The 23372-nt window shown below is 42.7% G+C and overlaps 3 protein-coding genes across 14 annotated transcripts in view; all 3 read left to right on the top strand.

Moving 5' to 3' along the window:
* ZMYM6 (zinc finger MYM-type containing 6) overlaps positions 1 to 13426 on the top strand; it is a 40331-nt gene extending 26905 nt beyond the window's left edge. For all 12 annotated transcript variants that reach the window (XM_010595194.3, XM_023554509.2, XM_003415487.4 and 9 more), the window contains 2 exons: positions 9295 to 9448; positions 11472 to 13426. In XM_010595194.3, the coding sequence (XP_010593496.1) occupies positions 9295 to 9448; positions 11472 to 13303 (1986 nt within the window). In that variant the 3' untranslated portion in view covers positions 13304 to 13426. The remainder of the gene's footprint in view (positions 1 to 9294; positions 9449 to 11471) is intronic.
* Positions 13427 to 14885: 1459 nt separating this feature from the next.
* Positions 14886 to 18321, top strand: TMEM35B (transmembrane protein 35B). Its single transcript, XM_003415486.4, is given in 4 exon segments — positions 14886 to 15270; positions 16672 to 16852; positions 17792 to 17908; positions 17911 to 18321. Coding segments are annotated over 4 exon segments (621 nt in total). The 5' UTR covers positions 14886 to 14997; the 3' UTR covers positions 17961 to 18321.
* Positions 18322 to 20897: 2576 nt separating this feature from the next.
* Positions 20898 to 23168, top strand: LOC104846373 (platelet-activating factor receptor-like). Its single transcript, XM_010595354.3, has 2 exons — positions 20898 to 21525; positions 22151 to 23168. Exon 2 carries the CDS (start codon positions 22164 to 22166, stop codon positions 23166 to 23168), a length of 1005 nt encoding a protein of 334 aa, XP_010593656.2. The 5' UTR covers positions 20898 to 21525; positions 22151 to 22163.
* The last annotated feature ends 204 nt before the right edge of the window (positions 23169 to 23372 follow it).

Genomic DNA, 23372 nt, shown 5'->3' with positions numbered 1-23372 from the left:
ACTATCATCCTTGCTAAGGTGCAAGGTATTTTTTTTACTTTTAAACTTAATATTATTTTTATTACTTTCTTTTTTTTTAAAACTTTTATTGTGCTTTAAGTGAAAGTTTACACATCAAGTCAGTCTCTCACACAAAAACTTACATATACCTTGCTACATACTCCCAATTGCTCTCCCCCTAATGAGGCAGCCTGCTCCCTCCCTCCACTCTCTCTTTTCGTGTCCATTTCACCAGCTTCTAACCCCCTCTACCCTCTCATCTCCCCTCCAGGGAGGAGATGCCAACATAGTCTCAAGTGTCCACCTGATCCAAGAAGCTCACTCCTCACCAGCATCCCTGTCCAACCCACTGTCCAGTCCAGTCCCTGTCTGAAGAGTTGGCTTTGGGAATGGTTCCTGTCCTGGGCCAACAGAAGGTCTGGGGGCCATGACCACTGGGGTCCTTCTAGTTTCAGTCAGACCATTAAGTCTGGTCTTTTTACAAGAATTTGGAGTCTGCATCCCACTGCTCTCCTGCTCCCTCAGGGGTTCTCTGTTGTGTTGCCTATCAGGGCATTCATCGGTTATAGCCAGGCACCATCTATCTCTTCTGGTCTCAGGCTGATGTAGTCTCTGGTTTATGTGGCCCTTTCTGTCTCTTGGGCTCGTAATTACCTAGTGTCCTTGGTGTTCTTCATTCTCCTTTGATCCAGGTGGTTGAGACCAATTGATGCATCTTAGATGGCCGCTTGCTAGCGTTTAAGACCCCAGATGCCTCTCTCCAAGGTGGGATGCGGAATGTTTTCTTAATAGATTTTATTATGTGAATTGACTTAGATGTCCCCTGAAACCATGGTCCCCAAACCCCTGCCCCTGCTTTGCTGGCCTTCGAAGCATTCAGTTTATTTGGGAAACTTCTTTGCTTTTGGTTTAGTCCAGTTGTGCTGACCTCTCCTGTATTGTGTGTTGTCTTTCCTGTCACCTAAAGTAGTTTTTATCTACTGTCTAGTTAGTAAATACTCTTCCCTCTCTCCCCTCTCTCATAACCATCAAAGAATATTTTCTTCTCTTTTTAAACTATTTCTTGAGTTCTTATAATAGTGGTCTCATACAATATTTGTCCTTTTGCAGCTGACTAAATTTCACTCAGCATAATGCCTTCCAGATTCTTCCATGTTATGAAATGTTTCATGGATTCATCGTTGTTCTTTATCGATGAGTAGTATTCCGTTGTATGAATGTACCATAATTTATCCATTCATCTGTTGATGGGCACTTTCATTGCTTCCACCTTTTTGCTGTCGTAAACAGTGCTGCAGTGAACATGGGTGTGCATATATCTGTTCATGTAAAGGCTCTTATATCTCTGGGATATATTCCAGGGAGTGGGATTGCTGGATCGTATGGTAGTTCTATTTCTAGCTTTTTAAGGAAGTGCCAAATCGAGTTCCAAAGTGGTTGTACCATATTACATTCCCACCAGCAGTGTGTGTTGCAGTCTCTCCACAACCTCTCCAACATTTATTGTTTTGTGTTTTTTGGATTAATGCCAGCCTTGTTGGAGTGAGATGGAATCTCATTGTAGTTTTGATCTGCATTTCTGTAATGGCTGATGATCATAAGCATTTCCTCATGTATCTGTTAGCTACCTGAACGTCTTTGGTGAAGTGTCTGTTCATATCTTTTGCCTGGTTTTTAATTGGGTTATTTGTCTTTTTGCAGTTGAATTTTTGCAGTATCATGTAGATTTTAGAGATCAGGTGCTGATGGGAAATGTCATAGCTAAAAACTTTTTCCCAGTCTGTTGGTAATCTTTTTACTCTTTTGGTGAAGTCTTTGGATGAGCATAGGTGTTTGATTTTTAGGAGCTCCCAGTTACCTAGTTTTCCTTCTGTGTTGTTAGTAATGTTTTGTATACTGTTCATGCCATGTATTAGGGCTCCTAACGTTATCCCTATTTTTTCTTCCGTTATCTTTATCGTTTTAGATTTTATATTTAGGTCTTTGATCCATTTTGAGCTCGTTTTGGTGCATGGAGTGAGGTATGGGTCTTGTTTCATTTTTTTAGGTGCAAAGTATTTTTGATGATTTGAAAGGAGGTGACAGTGAGACAAAAAGTTTGCTACAAGTCATGGCTGGCTTTCCAGTTTTAAAGCCCACCAAAGTTTTAAGAATGTGAAAATGAGCAGGCAAGCTTTATCTGCTAACTCTGAAGCTATCAAAATATTTCAGCATTACTATAATTGAAAGAGGCTGTAACTTGAAAGACAATATCTGCTAATAAGGAATCTGTGAAAGTGGTACAGAAAGTAGATTTGTGCAAGGTTGATGATGGGATTGTTAAAAATTTGCTTGAGTTGCCCACCCTGGATTAACAAAGCGAGACGTGTTAGAATTAGAGAAACAGGCAGCAGGAAGAGGCCTCACTCTTTAGCCTGGGCCTTCAGCACATCAACCAACAGTAAATCTCCTGGCATGGGCGTTTGTCCATATTTTAGCAGCAGTTGCTATTTTTGAAGATGATCCAGATGTGGATCACCATTCGATGGTGACAAGGCAAATGATGGAAGGTGTGTCTGCATATCAGGAAACCCTCAGTGGGGGGTAAAAAAAAATGAAACAACTCAAAGGACATTAGATTCATTCTTTAGCAAAAATCATCAAGGGAATCAGACCAGCCTTCACTGTAATGTGGAGAGAGAGCTTATCCTAATTTGTTTGGTACCTCTTAACTCTCCCATTCTTTGTGTTGTTGGAAGATGATAATAACTTATACTGAATTATTTTCAGGCAGTGTACCACATTAGTTAATAAAAGACCACTGAATCAACTCTGTATTTATTTGTATATTATGTGTTGTGCATTAAAATTGTATTTTAAAATTGCATGGTTAATAAATCACTACGTTGTATAATTAATAATTTTATTATTAGCCACATAATTGTATAGTTAATTAAAGTATTATTGTATTATGTATTAATAAGTATGTATTATTAAAATATTCTATATTGATTGTAGATTTATATACTCTGGGAATGCATCCTCCTCCCTCCTCCACTGAACCTTTTTATGAATGAGCCAATTAGTCTTGAATTACTCCAGTTTTAAATTATTCAGGGTTTTCAGGAACATATCCCTCATATTAAATGTGACTGACCTATATGTGTTTCACCCAGGCAGAGTACGGAAAACTGACCCATCATTTTAACTATTTTACAAAATGGCTCTAATTAGTATATTCAGTTTAGTCTATTAAAAGTATAATGTAGTGCTCTTATTATGAAAACTGACAGTTTTAGAATCTTTGTTTCTCTGGGAATTTTTATGTGAATCTCCCGCAGGTTATTTAGATGGCCTTAAATAGGTCTTACTATTATTTTTTTATTTTGAGAAAAGGTGAAAAATACAGAAAATTCTACTGCAAGAGTCAGCAAACATTTTCTATAAAGATCTAGAGAGTAAATATTTTCGACTTTGCAGGCTGTATGGTTTCTGATAGAATTCCTCACCTCTGCCATTGTGGTGCAGAAGCAGCCATAGGCAATACGTAAATGAATAAGCATAGCTATGTTCCAGTAAAATTTTATTTACAGGCCATGTTTGCCAATCTCTACTGTATTCCAGTCACCCAGAGTTAATCATTATTAGATTTGGCATATTTATTCACAGCTTTTTTTTCTAATCCCTGCCTTTTTTGTTCTTTTTCTTTTTTAATTTATCACCATCACCAGGTCCTTTTTCACAGCCCTAGAAGCAACTACTATTATTAGTTTGGCATGTATCCTTTCAGAACATTTTGAATCTTTAACATTCATATATATATAAATCCATGGAAAGTATTTATTATATCTATACATCTTGATACTTAATAGATTTAGTTTATTCCTACTGACTGCTGTATAGTATTGCATTATATGTAGGTACCATATTTTATTTATCCATTGCCTTATTGATGAACTTTAGGTTGTTCCCAGTTTTTCACGATTAAAAATCCGTGCTACAGTTAACATCCTTGTATATGTCTCCTTGTGCATGTGTGTACAGGTGTTTCTTTTGGGTAGATACACCAAACCAAAACCCACTGCTGTCAAGTCAATTCCAGCTCATAGTGACCCTATAGAACAGAGTAGAACTGCCGCATAGGGTTTCCATGTAGTGGCTGTTGGATTTGAACTGCCACCCTTTTTGGTCAGCAGCTGAGCGTTTAACCACTGCACCCCCAGGGCACCCAGCTAGAGACAGGAGTGGAATTGTTGGGACAAAGGGTATTTGCATTTTGTTTTTATAGATTCTACCAAATTGCCCTACGGAGTGGCTGTTCCAGTTTATATTCCCACCAGCAGTTTATGATTGTACCCATCATCCACAGCCTCACCATCATTTAATGTCAGATTTAAACATTTTTTGTCAGTCTGTTTGGTAGTGTCTCATTGTTACCTCTTTTTGCATGTCCCTGATTACTAGTGAATTTGGTTATATTTCTGTTTTTGATTATTTTGAATTTTTTTTCCTTTGAGTTTCCTGTTCTTGATTTTTTCCCATTTTTCTCTTGAATTGTTTTTTTTCTTATTGATTTATAGGCATTTTTAAGATATTCTGGATTTTTTCCCTCTTCCAACTGGATTATTTTCAGCAGCACACAAACATGTAGTAATATGTCTTATCTGAAAAAAATCCTTCCTTAACACTATGGCACTCCAGCTCCTGTCCCATTTCTTTGTTCTTTGTGGAAGAACTTCTCTAAGGGTGGCCTCTGCTTGCTGCCTCCACTTCATTTTCTATTATCTTTCCTCAGCTCGCTCTAGTTAGGCTTTTGTCTGCACCACCTCACTGAAACTGCTCTTGTCAAGGTCTCCATCAGTCTTCATTTTTAGTTCTTACTGTACTCAACCTTTCAGTAACATTTGACATAGCTGATTTCTTCTTCCTGAAATACTTACTTCATTAGACTTTCATGACATCATACTTGGCCCTTTTCTCTCTCTTCATTACTTTCTAGAAGACTAATAGGGGACTAATACAGTCTTTTGGTTTAAAACACCATTTGGATAGTGGCTGATTCCCAAATTTATTTATCTGTCCTGACCTCTGAGCTCCAGATTCATTTATAAAACTGCTTACTTGGCATTTACACTTACATGGTTAATAAGCATCTCAAATAATATGTCTAAAATAAACCCAAAATAGAACTTTTTTTTTCTTCCCCCCACTTCCTCCTCATTTTTCCTATTTCTCACTACCTCCGTTGCCTCCTCCTTAGTCTGGGCCACCACTGTCTGTCTTCTGAGTTTTTGCAGTAACCTCCTACCTATAGTCTTTCTACTTCCATTCTTGCCCTTTGCAGTTTATTCTTCACATTATTACCAGAATTTTTTTTTTAAGCAGATCAAATCATATTACTCCTCTGCTCCAAAGCCTTGATTGAAATTCCAAAAAAAGGGAAAAAACGGGGGTGGGGTGGGGGAGGGTGGGGAAGCTAGTTTCTACATATTGCAATTATAGAAAAACTATAAATATTACAAAGCTACATAATTAAGACAAGTGATACTAATCCATGAATAGGCAGACAACTCAGTAAAAAAAAAACCAAACCCATTGCCATCAAGTTATTTCCGACTCATAGCGACACTGTAGGACAGAGTAGAACTGCCCCATAGAGTTTCCAAGAAGTGCCTGGTGGATTCGAACTGCAGACCTTTTGGTTAGCAGCTGTACCCTTAGCCACCAGGGTTTCCCTTAGTAAAAGAAGTCCAGAAATAGACCCAAATATATATGGAAATTTAGTATATGATAACAGCATTTCAGATCAGGAGGAGAAATATAGATAATTCAGTGGTGTTGTAACAACTGAATAGTTTTGTGGAAGAAAATACAGTTGGATTTCTACCCCAAAATTTAAACAAAAATGAAGTCCAGTTGGAGAAAAAAGTTATTTAACGTAAAAAAATAAAGTACTTGGAAAAAATTAATAATTAAAAAAAACCCATTGCCATTGAGTTGATTCCACCTCATAGCGACCCTATAGGACAGAGTAGAACTGCCCAATAGGGTTTCCCAAGGAGTGCCTGGTAGATCGAACTGGTGACCTTTTTGGTTAGCAGCTGAATTCTTAACCACTACACCAACAGGGTTTCCATTAATAATATGGAGGTGGAGAAAGCCTTTCTAAATATGTCACAAACTCAGAAGCCATAAAAGAAACAATAGGTAAATTTAACTACATTACAAAGTCAAAAAACAAATGAGAAAATGAAAAGGTTGCATAAAGGGCTGGTTTTCATTTTTAATATGTAAAGAGCTTCTATCAATCAATAAAAAGACCCAACATCCAACAGGAAAACAGGTAAGAGGACGATCTAGCAGTCTACAGAATAGAAAATAAAAATAGTTCTTAAACATATACAAAGATGTTGAACTTCAAAATTAGAGAAAACAAGTTAGAACTCTACAGTATTATCAGATGGGCTAAGATAAAAATGATGGCTAACACTGTTAAGGCATTCTTACATATTGCCTTATAGGAGTGTAAACTAGTAAAACTGCTACAGAGAGCAATTTAGTTAAACCTGTTAAAATCTTTCATTGAGGAGCTCCATTTTTAGGAATTTATCCTTCATATATATTTGCACATGTATGGAGTGAAGTATGTATAAGGACATTAATTACAGCATTGTTTAGCATAGCAGAAGCTTGAAAACAATCTAGTTGTCAGAGCCACAGTTAGTTCACTCTGGCTTATTGTGTGAATTAAGAAAAAATAGCCCTATGTGGGCAGAGCCTGAAATGCACCCCTTTCTAATCCCATACCTAGTCACATGGCCTAACAAGTGGAGTCCCCTGCACAAGCATACACAGTGACCCTGTTGGGATCCTCGTTAAATTAAGTATGCTATATCCATACAGTGGAATATTATGCAGTTGTTAGAATGAGACAGCTCTATACGTACAGACATAGAGCAATCTCAGATATCATGAGTAACTACAAAAAAAAAATTTTTTTTTGAATAACTATAGTACGCTACATTTTGTGTTTAAACAAGACTACACACGCACACACGCTTACATATATGTATAGAGTGCCTCCGGAAGGCATCTAATGATAATAGTGGTTGCCTTTGAGGAGAACTAAATGACTAGGGGAGAAGTATAAAAGAGAATTATTTTTTTATATACTACTTGAATCTTTGAATTTTGTGTAATGTGTTGTATTACCCATTCAAAAAATATACGTACAATATTTAAAAAGATAAATGAAAATGGGACAAAAGATATGAATCGAGAGCTTACAGAAGAGGACATATAAATAATACTTAAACATAAAAAACATCTAACCACCCTAAAGTAAGATAGGATTTTTCACTCACTGAGAAACAGGAAGATGTGTCACAATACCGTGCAGACTGGGACACTGGGAAACAGGCTCTCATACACATTGCTGATAATCATGTAACTTGATATAACTTCTATGCAGAGCAATTTGATAATATCATCAGAATTAAAATCTGTTATCTTTTGACCCACCAACAGCACCTGTAAAACTTGATATGCTAGCACATGTAAAATTTTTGTCTAAAAGATATTCGTTGTAGCATTGTTTATAATAGCAAGAGATTTGTAATATCCTAAATGTTCATCAGCAGAGACTGTTCAAATTATTTATGGTACATTCAATAATGAAATACTATACAGCTGTTAGTAAGCAGCTTTGTACAAAGTTCTATTAACATACCTCCAAGACAGCTTGCTCAGTCACAAAAGCAAGGCGCTGAATCTTGTAAATATGCTACCACTTGCTGTAAGAGGCAACTTAACTGAATTACACAGACCATCTCTAGAAGGATTTATCAGAAGCTGGAAACAGTGGTTATGTTCAAGGTTGAGTCTGGAAGATGGCAGATGGTTGTGGAAAACTTATTTTTGTGTATACCTTTTTATAACTTTTGAATTTTTGTGCTAAGTACGTCTATTACCTATTTAACAAATAAATTTAAATATAACCTCCAATGGCTTCCCACCACACTTAAAATACAATCCTAATTTTTTTTTTCCACGACCTACCAGATCCTACATGATTTGACGTCTGCCTACATTTGCAAACTTATTCTCCCCCTGCTTACTCTGTTTCAGCCGTGTTGATGGTCTGAGAATGCTCCAAGCTCTTTCACACTTCAGGGCTTTTGCCCCTACAGTTCCTCTGCCTGCGGACCTTTGCATGCCTTGCTTGCTCTTTTGAATAATTCAGAAGATCTCTGTTCAAATATTTACTTCAAAATTACCCCAACCCCTGCCATCATTCTCATTCCCTTACCCAGCTTTATTTTTCTTCCCAGCACTTACCACTACCTGGAATTATACATTATGTTTGTTTTACTTGTTTATTTTCTGTGTGTCCCTGTAGACTGTAAATTCCATAAGAGCAGGATTTTATCTTGTTTTCTGCTATATCCCTAGGACTTAGAACACTGCCTGGCATGTTGTAAACATTCAGTAAATATTTATTGAATGAATACTTACCTAAAACCCACTGCCACTGAGTTGATTCTGACTCATAGCGACCCTGTAGGACCAATAGAACTGCCCCATAGGGTTTCTAAGGCTGTCAATCTTTATAGACGCATACTGCCACATCTTTGTCCAGTGGAGCAGCTGGTGGGTTCGAACCACTGGCCTTTTGGTTAGCAGCTGAGCACTTCAACCACTGAGCCACCAGGGCTCCTTATTGAATGAATAAACATGTTTTAAGTACATTCTCCCACTCTGTTACTTATCTTTTAACTTCGTTTATGAAAAGCTTTGTTGAAGAAATTTTCAATTTTGAGGTAGTCAGGTATATCAATATTCTACTTTGTGTTTGTTTACTTTTCATGTTTTATTTAAGAATACTTTCTCTGTGCTCTGGTTATTTGAAAGTTCTCCAATAATTTTAAAGTTTTTTTTTTTTTAAATGGTGAGATCTTTAATTGATACGGAATAAATTTTTGCATATTGTCTGAGGTTGGATCTAATTTTTCTGGATAGTCAATTCTCCTGACCAGCAAGGATTATTTTCATAGTTTTGATCTTAATGTAGGCAGAATATTTTTTTAAATTAGTAGATGAAGCTGACATTGATTAGGAGAATTACGAATTAGTACAGATTTTTCAAAGTGACTTCTTTATTGTGGCTGCTCTTTCAGAGGAATTATATTTTTCACCAGTCTCCTGTGTTTTCTATGCAGTCTTGATTTGTGTGACCTTTCAGTTGATAGCAATTATACTCAGTGATAAGGTACTAAAAAAAATCTCTCTCTGGTCTCTGAATTTCTTTTTAACTAGGGAATTACACAGACAGATGCCATGAAACTTCTATCTTCCCAATCTTCCCAACCTTCCAGGCTCTTAAAGAACAAAGCAATATTGTGCAAGCCTGTCACACAGACCAAGGCCATCTCTTGCAAACCACATACACAACACAAGGAATGTCAGACAGGTATGTGTCCTTGTGCTTTCCACATGTAGGAAGTTTGTTTTCTGTATCTGTTTGTTTTTTAAGAAAAGAAAAAAGTAATTGACCATCTCTTGAATGTGAAAAATTCTTTTATCATTTACTTTTTGAACACCTAATTGATTCCTTTTATAATTATTGTTATCAACAATAATAATGACTAAATTGAATTCATATGCACATAAAGCATTATAGAGTGCACCAACATCTCCTATTTGTGGTCACTGCTGTTTTCAGACTTATAGACAAGATACAATAACTTCTAAGATATAAATTTAGCTAAAAGCATTGCTGATTTGACCTTTTTTTTTTTTTTTTTAAATATTGTGAATTCACTTGTTACTAAAAGTATAACCGATATCATGTCTCAGGAGTTGGCAATCAGGAAAATTGTTTGAACTTATAATTAAAAAGGTTGTAAACTACTGGCCCGGTTCATGTTAACTACTTTTAATTCCAATACCCTGTTATTTTCAATTGCTTTAATAGCTTGGTCTTCCCAAAGCATCTTTTGATTTTTGTTTTTAATATTAACTTTACTTCACAGAGTATACTGTATTTAAAAGTCTAGTCTGTCAACAAGTAATCATCAGTTTTCATGTAGGGTGCCTTTCTTTTGGATAGGAGTCTGAGAGAATCCTGTTTTCCTTCCTCAGTAAATCTGATTATTTTATATTCCTGTTAAAATGATACTGTTTGTATACACAAATTTATAGTATATACACATTCACATGTGGAGAGTAGTAAAGGATCTGTGAACATCTGTATGTGTGGGTATGTGGGCACTTACTTTTTTTTTAATTTCTAGATTAATTTTGGATTGTTTGTATTGTTAGTAGACTACATTTTCACTTGACAGCGTATTGGAAACATCATTTCACATTAGTATAAATCTAAATATACATTGACATTCTTAAGGAATGCATAGATTCTAATGTATAGGACATAACCAAAAACTAAAAAAAACCACTGTTGTTGATTCCAACTCATAGCAACCGTGCAGGACGGAGTAGAACTGCCAGCTCCCTAAATTGGACGTTTAGGGAGTCCCTGGGTGGCGCAAATGGTTAATGCTTGACTACTAGCTGAAAGTTGGCCGTTCAAACCTACCTATAGGCACTTAGGAAGACAGTCCTGGCGATCTGCTTCTGAAAGGTCACAGCCTTCAAAACCCTATGGAGCAGTTCTACTCTGCACACATGGGGTCTCTAGGAGTCACAGTCAACTGGAGGGCAACTAACAACAACAGCGAGAATATTGGACATTTAAATTGCTTCCAGTTCTTAAATATTATAAACAAGTGTTGCATTAAGCTGTGTAAATGGATCTTTGTGCACTTGTCTAGTTATGTCTTTAGGATAAATCCTAAGCAGTGGAGTTACTGATTCAAAGACTACTCTATATTTTTAAGGTTTTTGATTATGTGTTGTGAAATAAATTCTCCTCTAAAAGTTAAATCCATTTATGCCACAAACAGCCGTATTCGGGAAGGTTCATTTCTCTGTACCCTCACTGACACTGGGTATTAAAATGAATAACCTTTTTTTTCCTCCACCTTTAATTTTGAAAAATTAAAAAATTCAGAAAGATTGTAGAAACAGTACAATGAATACCAATATACCCTACATCTAGATTCACTAAATGCTAATATTTTGTGACATCTGTTTTCTCTTTTTTCCTGAACTCTTTGCAAGTAAAATAATTTATTCTTAATTTGATGCATTCAGTGGCATTCAACCCCAAATCCAGTAATCTATTGGCTATGTGGGATTACTTGTACATATATCACAGCCTACAGATTTACTTACCGTAAGTGACTAAACTTGGGGCAAAGGAAAATTCACTTCTTAATGGCATCATGGAGGTTATTATGATTTTTGTTGATACTAATCAGTGTATTCTTTTGACGAACAGTGACTAAATATAAATTTTAAATGTATAGGGAAAAACATAATGAACACAGCTTATTTCTACATGAAAATAACCGTGATTCAAATATTTCATTCAGATTTACCTCTGCCTAATGAGAAAAATGATACAGACCTTGATTCGCCACCTGCAAAGAAAAAAAAAGTAGGTTTTTTCCAGACTTATGATGCAGAATATTTAAAAGTTGGCTTTATTATCTGCCCTGGATCAAAAGAAAGTTCACCGAGGCCACAGTGTGTCATATGTGGAGAAATCTTATCCAGTGAAAACATGAAGCCAGCAAATCTCTCTCATCATTTGAAGACAAAACATTCAGAATTAGAAAACAAACCAGTAGATTTTTTTGAACAAAAATCTCTTGAAATGGAATGTCAAAACAGTTCTTTAAAAAAGTGTTTACTAGTTGAAAAGTCACTTGTGAAAGCTTCTTATTTAATTGCTTTCCAAATTGCTGCCAGCAAGAAGCCATTTTCCATTGCTGAGGAATTAATTAAACCATATTTGGTAGAAATGTGTTCAGAAGTTTTGGGTTCAAGTGCTGGAGACAAAATGAAAACCATCCCTCTTTCTAATAATATGATTGGACACAGGATTGATGAGCTATCTGCAGACATTGAAGATCAGCTGATTCAAAAAGTCAGAGAGTCAAAGTGGTTTGCCCTTCAGATAGATGAGACATCAGAAATCTCAAATATAACTCTCCTTTTGTGCTATATTCGTTTCATTGATTATGATTGTAGTGATATAAAAGAAGAACTACTATGTTGCATTGAAACGCCTTCTCAAATAACTGGTGTTGAAATATTTGAACTAATAAATAAATATATTGATAGTAAATCTCTGAATTGGAAACATTGTGTTGGTCTCTGTACAGATGGGGCTGCAAGCATGACTGGCAGGTGTTCTGGTTTAAGGGCAAAAATTCAAGAAGTTGCCACGAATACAGTGGCATTTACACATTGTTTTATTCACCGTGAACATTTAGCAGCAGAAAAGTTGTCTCCATATTTACATGAAATTCTTTTGCAGTCGGCACAAATTTTAAGTTTTATCAAGAGCAATGCATTCAATTCACGTATGTTAACAATTTTGTGTGAAGAGATGGGGTGCGAGCATGTGAATTTACCACTTCATGCTGAAGTACGTTGGATATCAAGAGGGAGGATTTTAACAAGATTATTTGAATTACGACATGAAATTGAAATGTTTTTAACTCAAAAACATTCAGATTTGGCCAAGTGTTTTCGTGATGAGGAATGGGTTGCAAAGCTGGCCTATTTGTCAGATATATTTTCACTTATAAATGAATTAAATTCAAGTCTCCAAGGCACTATGACTACTGTCTTCAGTTTGTATAAGAAAATCGATACATTTAAGAAAAAGTTGAAAATGTGGTTGAAGCGCACACAGGAGAATGATTATGACATGTTCCCTTCATTTTCTGAATTCTCAAACTCATCAGACTTAAATATGAGAAGCATGACAAGCATTATTTTTGAGCACCTGGAAGGACTTTTTAAAATGTTCAATGACTGTTACCCACCAGAAGAAGACTTGCGTTCAGGAAATTTATGGATAACCAATCCTTTTATGAATCACCAAAATCGTAATCTCACCGACTTTGAAGAAGAAAAGCTAACACAGTTATCTTCAGATCTAGAATTGCAATCAATATTTAAATCGATGCCTGTAACTCAGTTTTGGATAAATGCTAAGACAAGTTACCCAGAACTCCATGAAAAGGCAATGAAATCTTTATTACCTTTTTCAACTATTTATTTATGTGACGCTACATTTTCAGCCTTGACTGAGTCAAAACAAAGAAATCTGTTGGTTTCTGGCCCAGCCCTAAGACTTGCAGTCACATCTTTAATACCAAGGATAGAAAAGTTAGTAAAGGAGAAAGAATAGCACCATGTATATCATCAAAGTCTATAATTTTGTGTTAAATTTTGTATATATATATCTTAAAATATAATTTCCTATTGTGGATTTGTGTTTTCAGTGATTAAATGTTTTAATAATTTTTTCTTTTTGTTGAGGAATTTAATAGTTACGCATTTATACATAATAGCCTTAGGTAGAGAATTTAGTTATTTTATCAATTGATTGAAGTTTGGATTAGTAACAAAGATTGCAGACAATGAATTACATTCATAATGTAATAGCATACATGGATGCTAAAGCGGTTTGGGCCTTTAGAGCACCTGGGACAGTTCATTCTTCAGCCAGCCACCTACCCTACCAAGTTGTAAGTAGGTGGAAGTCAAAGACCAAAGCAGCTTGGCTCACAGGAAATGGAAGCAGCAGAGGAGTTTGAGGCCTCCTTTTGGGGCCTCAGTGGCCCACTAGGAAACCCTGGTAGCTTAGTGGTTAACAGCTCTGCTCTTAACCAAAAGTTCAGCAGTTCAAATCCACCAGCCACTCCTTGGAAACCGTATGGGGCAGTTCTACTCTGTCCTATAGAGTTGCTATGAGTTGGAATCAACTCAGTGGCAATGGGTTTGGTTGCTCACTAGACCGGGGCTTGGCAAACTTTTCATAAAGGGCTAGATAGTACATAGTTTAAGCTTTGCAGGGCATACTGTTGCAACTACTGAAGTCTGATTGCAGCGCAAAAGCAGCCGTAGACAGTACACGAATGTGGCTGTGTTCCAACACTGAAATAGGAATCTCATATAATTTCCATGTGTCATGAAATCTTTGATTTCCTTAGTCATTAAAAAAAAAAAAATTACTAGCTTGTGCAAAGGAGGGGGGTTACTAAAAACCAGATGGCCGACTGAATCTGAGCCATAGTTTGAGCATCCCGGCTATAGACAGATTCCCAGGTTAGAGCAGACTGGGGCGGCCTGGGGAGTATTTGTGCAGTGAAAGCCTCTTCCCATGACTGCAAAACAAAAACAAAAACTGTTGCTGTTGAGTCGATTCCAACTCATAGCGACCCTATAGGACAGAGTAGAACTGCCCCATAGGGTTTGCAAGGAGTGCCTGGTGGATTCAAACCGCCGGCCTTTTGGTTAGCAGCCGTAGCACTTAACTACTATGCCACCAGGGTTTCCTCCCATGACTGCAAGTATCTGAATGTTTCAAACACTTACCACATTTTAATTTCAGCTGAGAGAAAGGGAAAAGGTATTTCAGCCAGAGATAGAAAAGAGCAACTAATTTTATAATGACTAATTATGGATTTACTACTAATTTTTATAAACTAATTTTCTAGTTTAAAAATAACTGAGTTCTTACAAGGTGCCAGGCCCTGTGCTAGGCCTGTTACAAACTCAGTCTTAGGAGAAATGATGAGGCGTCATGTCCATTTATAGATGCAGATACTGAGGCCAACTGATGTTAGGTGGCATCCCAGGTCCCACACCAAGTGTGGCATAGGCAGGAACAAAGCCCGGGTCTTTCGTGCCGGAGTTCTGTGAGCCAAATCCAGATACCCATGTTTGGCGCCACTTCTTTTCCGCTGGGAGACAAAGAGAAGCCTTCAAAGGGACCTGTTTAGTCAGTTACGCGGTCATGTGCCTCAGTGTCCTCATCCGTGAAATGGGGGTATCCCACCCACACGCCCTCGCTTCCCGCACCCGGTCCTGGGCCCAAAGATGGTGACGACACCCCCTGGAAGGCGAGGAAAACGCAGGCCCTGGGCGCGGGTCTTCCGGCCGCCCGGGGAAGGAGGAAATGATCCGGCGCCAGGGGGGCGGGTTTTCGGCTTTGCCAACCCTCGGCCTTCCGAGCACCACGCTCCGCGGAGGCCGTGCGCGGCCATGGCGCTTCTGCTTGCTACTCTGCGCGTGCTGCTCGGAGGTTTCTTCGTGCTCACGGGGGCTGCCAAGCTCTCGGAGCAGATCTCGGCTCCGGTGTCGGAGCAGATGGTGAGCGGCGTGGTGTGGGCGGCGGGCGGGCGCGTGGGGGATCGGCCCCGCCGGGCGGCGTGGGACGCGGTCTTCGGCCGTTACTCCGGCTACCGGCGCGCCCTGCTCCCCGCAGACCCGCCTTGCTTCAGGCGAGACAGCAATAGAGCTGGGGGAAAAAAACCTGGATCTCGACTGAGGCTTGAGCCCGTACCTGGGGAGTTTCTCCGAGTTCTCTGGATCTTCCATAGACAGACAGGGACGTCCCCTTCCGGCTGAGCATTGGAGGCCCCAGGCAGACTTAGAGCCCGAGGAGGAATGCCTGGGACCCTGGGGCAAGAAGATGGAGGGAATGGAAAAGTGACCGAGCTCCCTGACGTTCCCCGTCCCCCACACGCCCCTTTCGTCGTTCGCTTGAGTTCTTGGGAGGTTGGTAAGGCAGGGGGGTTGTTATCCCCACTTTGCAGAGTTAAGAAACTTGCCCCTAAGGGGACATAATCTGCTAAAGGTTGCACAGCTAGTCAGGAGGCAGAACCAAAACTAGACACTCTTCTGACTCTGAATCTATAGAGACATTTTCCGTGGCGCCTAGAAGTTGCTTTTCTGCCTCCTGTCTAGTTTCTCAGTCGTGGGAACGCTATTGGTCCTGCTCACCAACCCCCCCAGCACCTCAGAGGAGCCAGACTTGGAGACCCCTGCCAGCCTGCCTCCCTCAGGCCTGGGTACTCGCCTTCCTGGCTTAGGGTGGTGGGTTGTTTGGGGAAATACATCCTTAGAGCCACACAGCTTAGAGCTTCTTCCTGGGCAGCACTGAGCAGGGAAGGCAAGAGCTGAGGTGGGGGAGCAGGCAAAGGTAGCCACCCAGAAGGTAGGAGTAAAGTTGTCATTTGCCCCAGGACAGAATTCTCTCAATACCCTTTGTGGATGCTGTAGTGAGATCCAGAAGTCAGCATAGGAGATTCTGGGTGGAATCTGTTTAATCAGCAACAATCTGTCCTTCCACCGTCTCCCCACCCCCAAATACTATTCCCTGCAAAGGTGCCTGAAGAGAAACCAGGCCAGGCACGAAGAAGCTGTGGAGTTCCCAAGGTCTTGACATTGGATGGGAAGGCCCAAGCCCAGCTCCCTCTTCCTGGGATTCAGGGCTCTTGTAACCTGGTAAGAGGTCTGGTGAGAAAATCAGTCCAGCCCTGCACCACCACCCAGCTATACTTACCTGGAGCATAAAGCCTGTTCCTGATTCCAAAGCTCAGCTCCACATGGAAGTCCTTTTCTCCTCAGGCTGACCACAGCACTCGACCTGACCTAGACTAGCTCCTTTGTGGGGGGAGTTGAGGGCTCAGGCTCAAAATGCCCCTGCCGATCACCTGGGCAGTGGGTTCTTGATGAGCATGGCTGATGGGCAATCCCTGCTGCCCCTAGAAAGCCCTGTTCGTGCAGTTTGCCGAGGTGTTCCCGTTGAAGGTGTTCGGCTACCAGCCAGATCCCATGAGCTACCAAGCGACTGTGGGCTGGCTGGAACTGCTGGCTGGGTTGCTGCTGGTCGTGGGCTCACCGATCCTGCAAGAGATCAGTAACTTGCTTTTGACCCTGCTCATGATTGGTAAGGGGGGCCAACTGGGCTGGGGGAATGAGAACTTATGGGGGAGGATGATGGAGAGACCTGGCCGTACCCCTTTACTCTTGCTAGCTCTCCTTTCCTGGGACCAGGAGCACTTCCTACCCTACTGTAATTGCCATAGTCTTCAGACTAGGACTGGTGCCTTTTAAACTTAATGTACTGTTAACACCATTCCATGTCAAATATATCTTCTACCTCATCATTTCTAATGGCTGCATAATATTCTATTGTAAAGATGTAACCACAGAGCCTCCAAACCCATCCCTTCACCCCCCAGCTTCTGGAATGAGGGGATGGAGTAGCAGCTGCCATTTGACTTATATGTCTGGCAGGTGGGAACAGAGAGCAGGAAAGCTAGGGCCCCTAAACAGGAAGGCAGAGAATTTCCCTAGGGCAGGCAGTCTTAGAAGGCCCACCTCATAAATGCTGTGCCTATAGGAATTGCTGACTTACAAAGACAGCTGCTGCTTCAAAGTCCAGACATCTTTAGGCTCTTCTACTGTATCCCCTGGCTTTGTGTCATATTGCTGCAACCTCCGCCTCCACCACACTTTCTTTCCATCTCTGGAGCTTCTCTTATTTCCAGATCTTTCCCACACCTCTACTACCGATCCCTAGGCCACCTCCTCTTTAGTAAGTGTAAGATTAAGAAAGGAGAGGGATCTGGGAGAATTTGTTTTAACATTCCCACCTCAGCCCCTGCCCTATTGGCTGAATTGCTCCTGCTGCTTTCCTGCATTATGAGTGGAACTTCTAATTCCTGGTCTTGCTGTCTCTGGGAGGCCAGAGTGATGAGTGTAGCTGGTTTGTGTGGAGGGGTGTGATTAGTGGGACAGCTTAGGATGGAGTGGGTCAGTCTGGGCTGCAAAGCCCTCAGCTCTTGAGTGTTCCCAGGGAGCCTCAAGGACCTTTCCATTCCAGGGGCTATCTTCACTTTGGTGTCTCTGAACGAGTCGCTGAGCACCTACATTCCTGCCATTGTCTGCTTGAGCCTCCTGATACTGCTGGATACCTGTCAGTTCGCAGTCCAAACTCAGGAGGGGCCAGACCCACAAGGAAGAAGACTCCAGCTATATTCGAGGAATCCTGAAGGTAGAAGGTGCCTGCCTTTTGGCACCATGCAGCTGTCACAGCAGGAACCTGGTGGAGCACACAGACTCTAACACCCTGTTATCAGAACACCCTGAGCCATCCAGTGCTAAAACAGACGTCTTCCTATCTGTCCCTGCATTCTCTCTCTGTAACCTTTATTGCTCGTTTTCAGGAGTACATGTTCTATATAATAGCATTCCTCATGTCATGTAAAAATAGAAAATAAGCAAAAAAGAAATTGAAGTCACCCAAACTTTGGATGCCCCCCCCATAATCACTTTTAATTTTTTACCTCTCCACTTTTTTCTGTGCCTTGATACAGGATTTTTTTTTTTTTAATTAATGAAAATTAGACAATATGTACTGTTTTATTACATTTTTTAAAAAATATATGTTAACATGGTTCTACCTCATCAGTTCTACCTCATCACTTCTAATGGCTGCATAGTATTCCATTGTAAGGATGTACCATAATGTATACTTGTCCCCTGCACTGAGGAACATTTGGGTTGTTCCCAATTGGTATTGTAAATTGTATTGTAAACCACTCAGTAAATCCCCTTTGCATACTGCCCTAATTTTTTTCCTTAGAAGTTAGACTACTGGGCATGTACATTTTAAAGGTTTTTAACATACCTAATTTTACGTGTTGTGTACAGGCAGTCCCTGGGTTATGAACAAGACCTGTTCCTAAATCTATGTTTAAGTCAAATTTGTAGGTAAGTCAGAACAGGTACATACAGCTCTTATTTCGTGATAGCCAAATGTTTGTCTCAGGGCTTCAAACTGGTTTGAACTGGTTCAGCCAGGGCGGATGAAGCAAAATCAGAACACAAATTTTTACAATTTGTGATGACACTGAACCATTGTATATATTTAACTCAATTTTAATAGGCTTTATGGCTTAATAGTACAAGTCCGTAAGTCAGACGTTGGTAACCTGGGGACTGTCTGTACAGCAGAATTTGAGTACCTGCTCTTGCCCGTGCCTTTCCTAGCCACATGAGGGTATTCCCTCTCATCTCCTTTCATCTCTGGCATTTAGATTTGCTGCACTAATACAGACAGGCATCTAGTCACTTTCAGGCCTCTGATGCTGAGATGGGCACCCAGTCCAGTGCTATTTAACAGCCAATTCTGTGGAATGCTCAAGTGTTAGCAGGGCCCCACAGCCTGGGAGGAATCCTGGAGGTCCTGGTGGGGGTGGGGGGGCCCCACGGGGAGTGGTCTGAAGTGGATGGGGGTCATCCACTGTTGAAATGGACATCTTGCCTCCCTGGCCCTATGTGACCTTGGGGGAAAAGTGAACACATTAGGGCAATTACCACCATGTCATCAAATATCTTCACCTCAGCCCAGCGGAGTACTTTTTGGGAGCAATGTGTTCTATAAGGGGAAAGAGTTCATATGCAAATATTTATGTCACCAGCTCCCAAATTGCTTTTGGGGTAGAGGTAATGGCTTTTGGGTACCCAGAGACGCGAAGGAAGTCCATTATGATTTCATCTTCACTACAGAAGAGTAATGCCTGTTCTGACACTGAATCTCAGGCAAGTTGTCTCTCTGTGTCCTAGGTTTTGAAGAAAATGTTACTTAACAGCACAATCCCTGCACATAGTAACTTCATTAAGTATTACTATATATATCTCCAGTGAAGTAGATTGCATCACTGTTTCAGATGCAGGGAAGAAAAGACCCAACTAAGTATCAAAACAATAAGGGCATTATTTTTCTCTCACATAAGAAGTCCAGAGACAGAATAGCTTCAATTTCGACGTTGGTTAATTTGGTTGCTTAACGATGACGACAGTAGTTTCTGCCTCATTTGCAAAATATGGATAATAATAGTAAATATTTCAGAGAGTTGCTGTGAGGATTCAATAAGTTACAGTGCTTATAGCAGTGCCTGGCACGTGATAAGCGTTCAGTAAATGTTAGCTATTACCAGTTTCTACAGATGAGAAAATGAATTCAGAGAGTTAAGTGCCTATGTGTCAAACCTGCGACTAGAACTAAGGCCTGATGGACCCCAGAATGCACACTTCCCTCTGCACTAGCTGCCAAAGCTGGAAATGGGCAGGCATGGCACCCCTTCCCTGCTCAACTTGGGAGTAGATGGGATGAGCTGTCCAGTATGATTAAATCTGCCCTGCTCTCCAGAGTTACCCCTCTGCATGAAAATTTTGAAGCCCATGGAAGGAGAGCCTGGAGACTCTAGGATCCTGGCCTCTTCCCTTCTCCACCCCTTCCAGGATGCCACAGCCACCCTGTCTCCAGCCAGGACTTTAAATAAAATCTCTCACAGCTGGTATTAGATTGAAGGCTCCTGTTTACCATCGAGCCTGGGCCTGTAGGCTGATTAGCTGCTCCAGGGCCCCCAACTTTGGCTGTAGGGCCAGCCCAGCAGCTGCGGGAGAGGCAGGGTAGCAGAGGAGTGGGCTGGCCAGCTGGTGTGGAGGAGCAGTTGGATTGGCAGCAGCAGGAGTATCTTGAGCTGCAGTAGTGTGTCCTCAGCCGCCCAAGGAGAAGCCAACCTTGGGAAATGTGCCCCCCAAACTGCTGCCTAAATCTAGGTCAGTTCAGCACAATGCTGTTCAGCTGCAGGCCTTCCTAATACCTTTTCTGTCTCCCTCCCTGTGCTGAAGGCCCTCTTACTTTGTAATGACACTCCCTTCCCCCAGGGCCCTAGCCATGCCCCACAAACCCAACACACAGCTGCCACAGGTGGGCTCTGGTCCTTCCAGCTGTTGGACCCATTCTTCATGCCCTGTCCAGGATTAGCTGGCTGATGGGAGGCTCTGGGGTGTGTGGGTGGGAGGGGTTTCTGCCCTGTTCCAGCTCCTTAAAGCCTGGTCTCCAGCGCCCTAGAGAGAGCCCCAAGCAGCCACAACAGCAAGAGGTAAGAGAGGGAAGATCTGGTGAGACAGAAGGGGGAAGGTCAGGGTGGGGGCCGATGGGGGCTAGAGCCATGGTGAAGAGAGCCGAGAGGGATGGGGAGAAGGCAATACTCTCACTCAGGGTTCCAGAAACGATTCAAGCCTGAGAGGCTCAAAAGCAGAAATTTGACATTTTGGTATTGGAGGAATGGAGTTTTGGGACCATCCTGGGGTTGTGGGTATGTGCCAAAAATAGGAACAGGACATTGGCTTGTACACAAACCCCTCTTGGGGAGAGAGTAGGAATATGCCCAGATGTCTCTGTTGTTCTATTTGCTTGGGGTGTCTGTGTCTCTAACACTGTATGTGTGCCTGTGTGGGTGTACATTTAGCTGACTGCTGCCTAGAGGGGAAGGAGCGAACAGTTATGAAGTATCTCCCCAGTGTCAGGCACAGCGCTCAGAGTTTAACTTATGTTTTCTCATAACCCTCCCAACAACTCTGTGAGGTAGGTATTTTAATCTCTTTTACAGCAGAGATGACAGGCTCAGTGAAGCAGAGTAATTTGCCCCAAGTCACATGGCAAAGAAATGTGCAACTCTAGGATCTCCAGATTCCTGCCTCTGTGCTCTTTCCGATTTGCTGTCCAGTTTTGAGTTAGACGCAGAACTTCTTTGTGGCCAAAAGGTGAGGAGAAAGGAAACAGGTTGGAAGGCCTGGGAGTTGTGAAACCTTTTCAGCTCGCCAAGGGTGCTCCAGGCAAGCCTTGGGGCACGTCTGGGGGAGGAGACCTTCACCAAGGCAGGTCCAAGATTACTTGCATGGGCCTGTTGTCCAGGACACAAGACCACTCCTCCATCCGTGCCTCTCTCTCTCCCCCATTGATCTGGGTGGCAAGGGGCAGGGGAGGGTTGGGCTTTTTCTGGGTAGGATCCTTTCTTTATGTTCCCGCGTGGTCAGCTCAGCCCTGTTTGGGCTTACTGCACACACACGCCTGTATCCCCACATATCTGAACTATACCCCACCTCTGAGGGGCACCCCGTCCTCCAGTTACCCAGGTTGGAAATTTCCAGGCTATGTGCCTCTTCCTTCCTTCTGACAGCTTGCCACTAAGCCCGTTCTACTGATAACTCTGAAGTCGATCCCCTCCTCTTCAGCCCAGCAGCTGCTAGCCTCCTCCCATCTCCATCCCCTCCCACATGGGCTTCCTTGCCTCTAACATCCCCTTCCGGTGAGAACTGAAGAAGATGGAACTGCGGTGGGGGAGGTGAAATGGGGGTCCTCCACAGCGACCTCTCTTCCTCTCCCCAGGTAAAAGTCAGGTATGAACAGCAGCTTTGGAGACCTGGGTACTGGCGGCTGCAGCCCTTGGGATGACCCTGCTCGCTTCATCGTGGTGCCTACGGCCTACGCCCTAGCGCTGGGCTTGGGGCTGCCCTCCAATGTGGCCGCCCTGGCAGTGTTCCTCCGCAGTGGTGGGCGCCTAGGCCAGGCCCTACGTCTCTACCTGCTCAACTTGGCCCTGGCCGACGTGCTTTTCACGCTCACGCTACCGCTGTGGCTCACCTACTACCTGGGCCCGGCCCACTGGCCCTTCCCAGAGGCCGCTTGCCGCGCGGCCGGGGCTATCTACTACGTGTCCACCTATGAGGCTGTGGCCTTCGCAGCGCTCATCAGCGTGTGCCGCTGCGGCTTGGTGCGCGGGCCGGGGCCGAGCGCGCCCGCCCGCCTTGCGCTGCGCCGCCGAGGCCCAGCCCGGGCCGCCTGCGCTTCTGCGTGGCTGGCGGGTCTGGCCTGCGCCGCGCCCTCGCTGGCCGCGCCGCACGCGCTGCGCCCTGGCCCGGGCGGCTCTGTTCGCTGCCTCGAGCACGGCTGGGCGCGCTCCGGCCTGGCCTACGCCACCGTGGCCTTTTTTGCGGCCGCCTTCTTGCTGGTGTTGGCGGCCTACGTGAGCCTGGCGCGGGCGCTTGCGGCGCCCTCGGGCCCAAGCCCGGCGCCTGCAGGCCCGCACCGGCGCGCGGCCAGGACCATGGTCTTGGGACTTCTACTCGTCTTCGTACTCTGCCTGGCGCCCTACCACCTGCTGCTGGCGCCCTGGGTGGCTGGACAGGAGGGCGCCGCGGGCGGTGACGGTGGCGGGTGTCACGCCACCTCCACCCTCGACGTCTTGCACACTCTCAGCCTGGCGCTGCTGAGCCTCAACAGCTGCCTGGACCCTCTAATTTACTGCTTCTCTGTGCGCCGCTTCCGCCAGGACTGCTGGGCGCTGAGCTGCCGCCCGGGGTTGGGGGGCCCCGGCGCCCACGGGGCTTCTTTTGTCTTACCTTAAAGAGGACCCTGGTCTCCTTGCCTGCCCACACCCTGTTGCCGCCTTCCTGCAGGCATCCGGGTGGAGAAAGCTCTTTGAAAACGCCTGGGTTCTAATCCATATGCAACCCCTTCCTAGTCCCTTAGCTGTGGACCACCGGGCTCGTCAGTGAAAAGGGGATAAGAAGGTTCTTTGTAACCTGAACGTTCTCAGGGCCTCGCCAAC

This window comes from Loxodonta africana, chromosome 3 (assembly GCF_030014295.1).
Source record: "Loxodonta africana isolate mLoxAfr1 chromosome 3, mLoxAfr1.hap2, whole genome shotgun sequence".
Classification (NCBI taxonomy): domain Eukaryota; kingdom Metazoa; phylum Chordata; class Mammalia; order Proboscidea; family Elephantidae; genus Loxodonta; species Loxodonta africana.
The sequence above is the reverse complement of the archived record's forward strand: the minus strand, read 5'-3'. Positions and strand labels throughout refer to the sequence as shown.